This window comes from Pterocles gutturalis, unplaced genomic scaffold (assembly GCF_000699245.1).
Source record: "Pterocles gutturalis isolate BGI_N339 unplaced genomic scaffold, ASM69924v1 scaffold41707, whole genome shotgun sequence".
In the NCBI taxonomy this organism is placed as follows: Eukaryota; Metazoa; Chordata; class Aves; order Pterocliformes; family Pteroclidae; genus Pterocles; species Pterocles gutturalis.
In genome coordinates, this window is record NW_010114254.1 from 13,565 (window position 1) to 15,438 (window position 1,874).

General features: G+C 34.2%; 1 protein-coding gene across 1 annotated transcript in view; it reads right to left on the reverse strand.

Annotated features, from left to right (window-relative positions):
• Positions 1-450: 450 nt before the first annotated feature.
• XIRP2 (xin actin-binding repeat containing 2) overlaps positions 451-1,874 on the reverse strand; it is a gene marked incomplete at its 5' end in the record, with an annotated part of 23,881 nt that continues 22,457 nt past the window's right edge. The window contains one exon of the mRNA XM_010074778.1: positions 451-1,802. Within this exon, the coding sequence (XP_010073080.1) occupies positions 451-1,802 (1,352 nt within the window). The remainder of the gene's footprint in view (positions 1,803-1,874) is intronic.

Sequence of the window (1,874 nt, forward strand, 5' to 3'; positions counted from 1 at the left end):
ACCAAAAAAACCCCCAAAAACTCAACCCATACCCAACAACAAAAAAACCCAACCAAAGCCCAAATCTTCTAGCATGAGCTAACACAACAAATGTACATATTATGTCACGGAACAACAGCTCAGTTACAATAATAGCAATACATAAGAAAAAAGCTATTATTATGTTTCTGCAGGACAGTAATTTAGTATGATATTTCTTGCAGTGTTCAGGAACATAGAGAGACAAGTTGTTTTAATTACAGACTGAAAAAATCTTTTTTATGCATCTTCATTACCTTAAATATAAACTAAGTAAATAAAGTCTGAGTAATTGACAGTACATAATACAAATTTTCATGTGTAATCTCTGTATATTAAATTCTTCAAGAAGGACAATAAAATAACTGAAGAAATACCTATTTATGACATACATTATAATGAGTGACACACATAGCCGATCACTTAGCTGTTTTACTCATTTTCATCATAGAATCTATTTCTTTTAATTGATTCTTCTGCAGGGAGCTGTTTGAACTTGCCTTTCTCACCTTGTAACGATGGAACAGGTGTATTTCTTGAGCTCAGTAAATCTAAGTTTGTGTTTATGTCATTCTTTGACACTTCAATTATTTCTGTTTCTTGACAGGCATTAATACTATTCAGTTCTGTATCATAATTCCTATGTTTTTTTGAATATGGGCTGCGGGACTTTTCAGGTATGCCTACAGAGTCTGATAGACCACAGTCTAAAACCAGGTCATCTTTTTTAAGAAAAGATATTTGCAGAATGTCAAATAAAATAGTATTTAAATTTTTGTCATATTTTGATTCTTCCTCAGGGCATACCAACTCAGTATCAACAGGAAACGTTGTATTAGTTGCCTCCTTTAAAACTAATGCGCTATTAGTATGAGACTTCTGACAAGTGGCATCTTTATTAAATTGAGCAAGACTATTAGAGGTAACCGCATCTTCATCTTTTGAGCTCTGTTCATGCCATGAAACAGTTACGGCACCACTAGAATAGCTCTCATGAGATTCATACATCTCAAATATTTTTTCATTTCCAGACCGATTTTCCAGCTTTCCAAAGGCATGCTGTGATACAGTGCAAATTGCATGGCTCAATGCTGTCATTGGCTTAGACGTAGCTGAGAGAGTTGTTTCCTGCCTACAAATGTTTAGATGTGGAAAAGTGGCATAATTGTTATTGTTATTGTTATTCAAACTAAATTCTTTGTTATTCTTTTGTACTGTTACATCATCAATGTTAGTAACCTGTACAACTTCTGAATCATCAGTTTCATTATTTTTTTTCTCTTGTTCCTTCCCAGCACTATATACAATCACATTATCACCTTCATTAATATCTTTTCCACTTTCCTCCCTATTCAGTGATCCTCCTGTTTTATTCAGCTTATCTTGCACGTTCCCAGCTTCCTCATCTTTTCTATTATTGCCTGCTTCATTTTTCTTTGCTTTACAGATATTTGTAGCTTCTTTTTCGGACAGAGAGCTAAAGGATGAGTGTTGATTTTGTTGTGCACTTGCAGTGTCATTTTCACTTTGCTTTCTCACAGCATTTTTTTCCTGAGGATCCCTTTCATTGCCCAGAGGTTGGTTTGTATGTAAACTAGAACCTTCCTGAGCAAAACTTTCTGGGGGCCACTTTGGCTTATTTACTTTAGCTACTTCTTCAATAGAAAATGTTTTCTTAGGTGTTGCATCATCTGTTGAAGGTGGCCATGTCATCTTTAATTTACGTCTTTCTGTGGATTTTTTCAAATTATTATCCAAAATATCAGGATGAATAGCATCATTACCTGAATAAAAGTCTTGATCAATTTCTGTAATTGGTTTAGGATCAGCAGGTATATTAGTGGGATTTGTTTCTT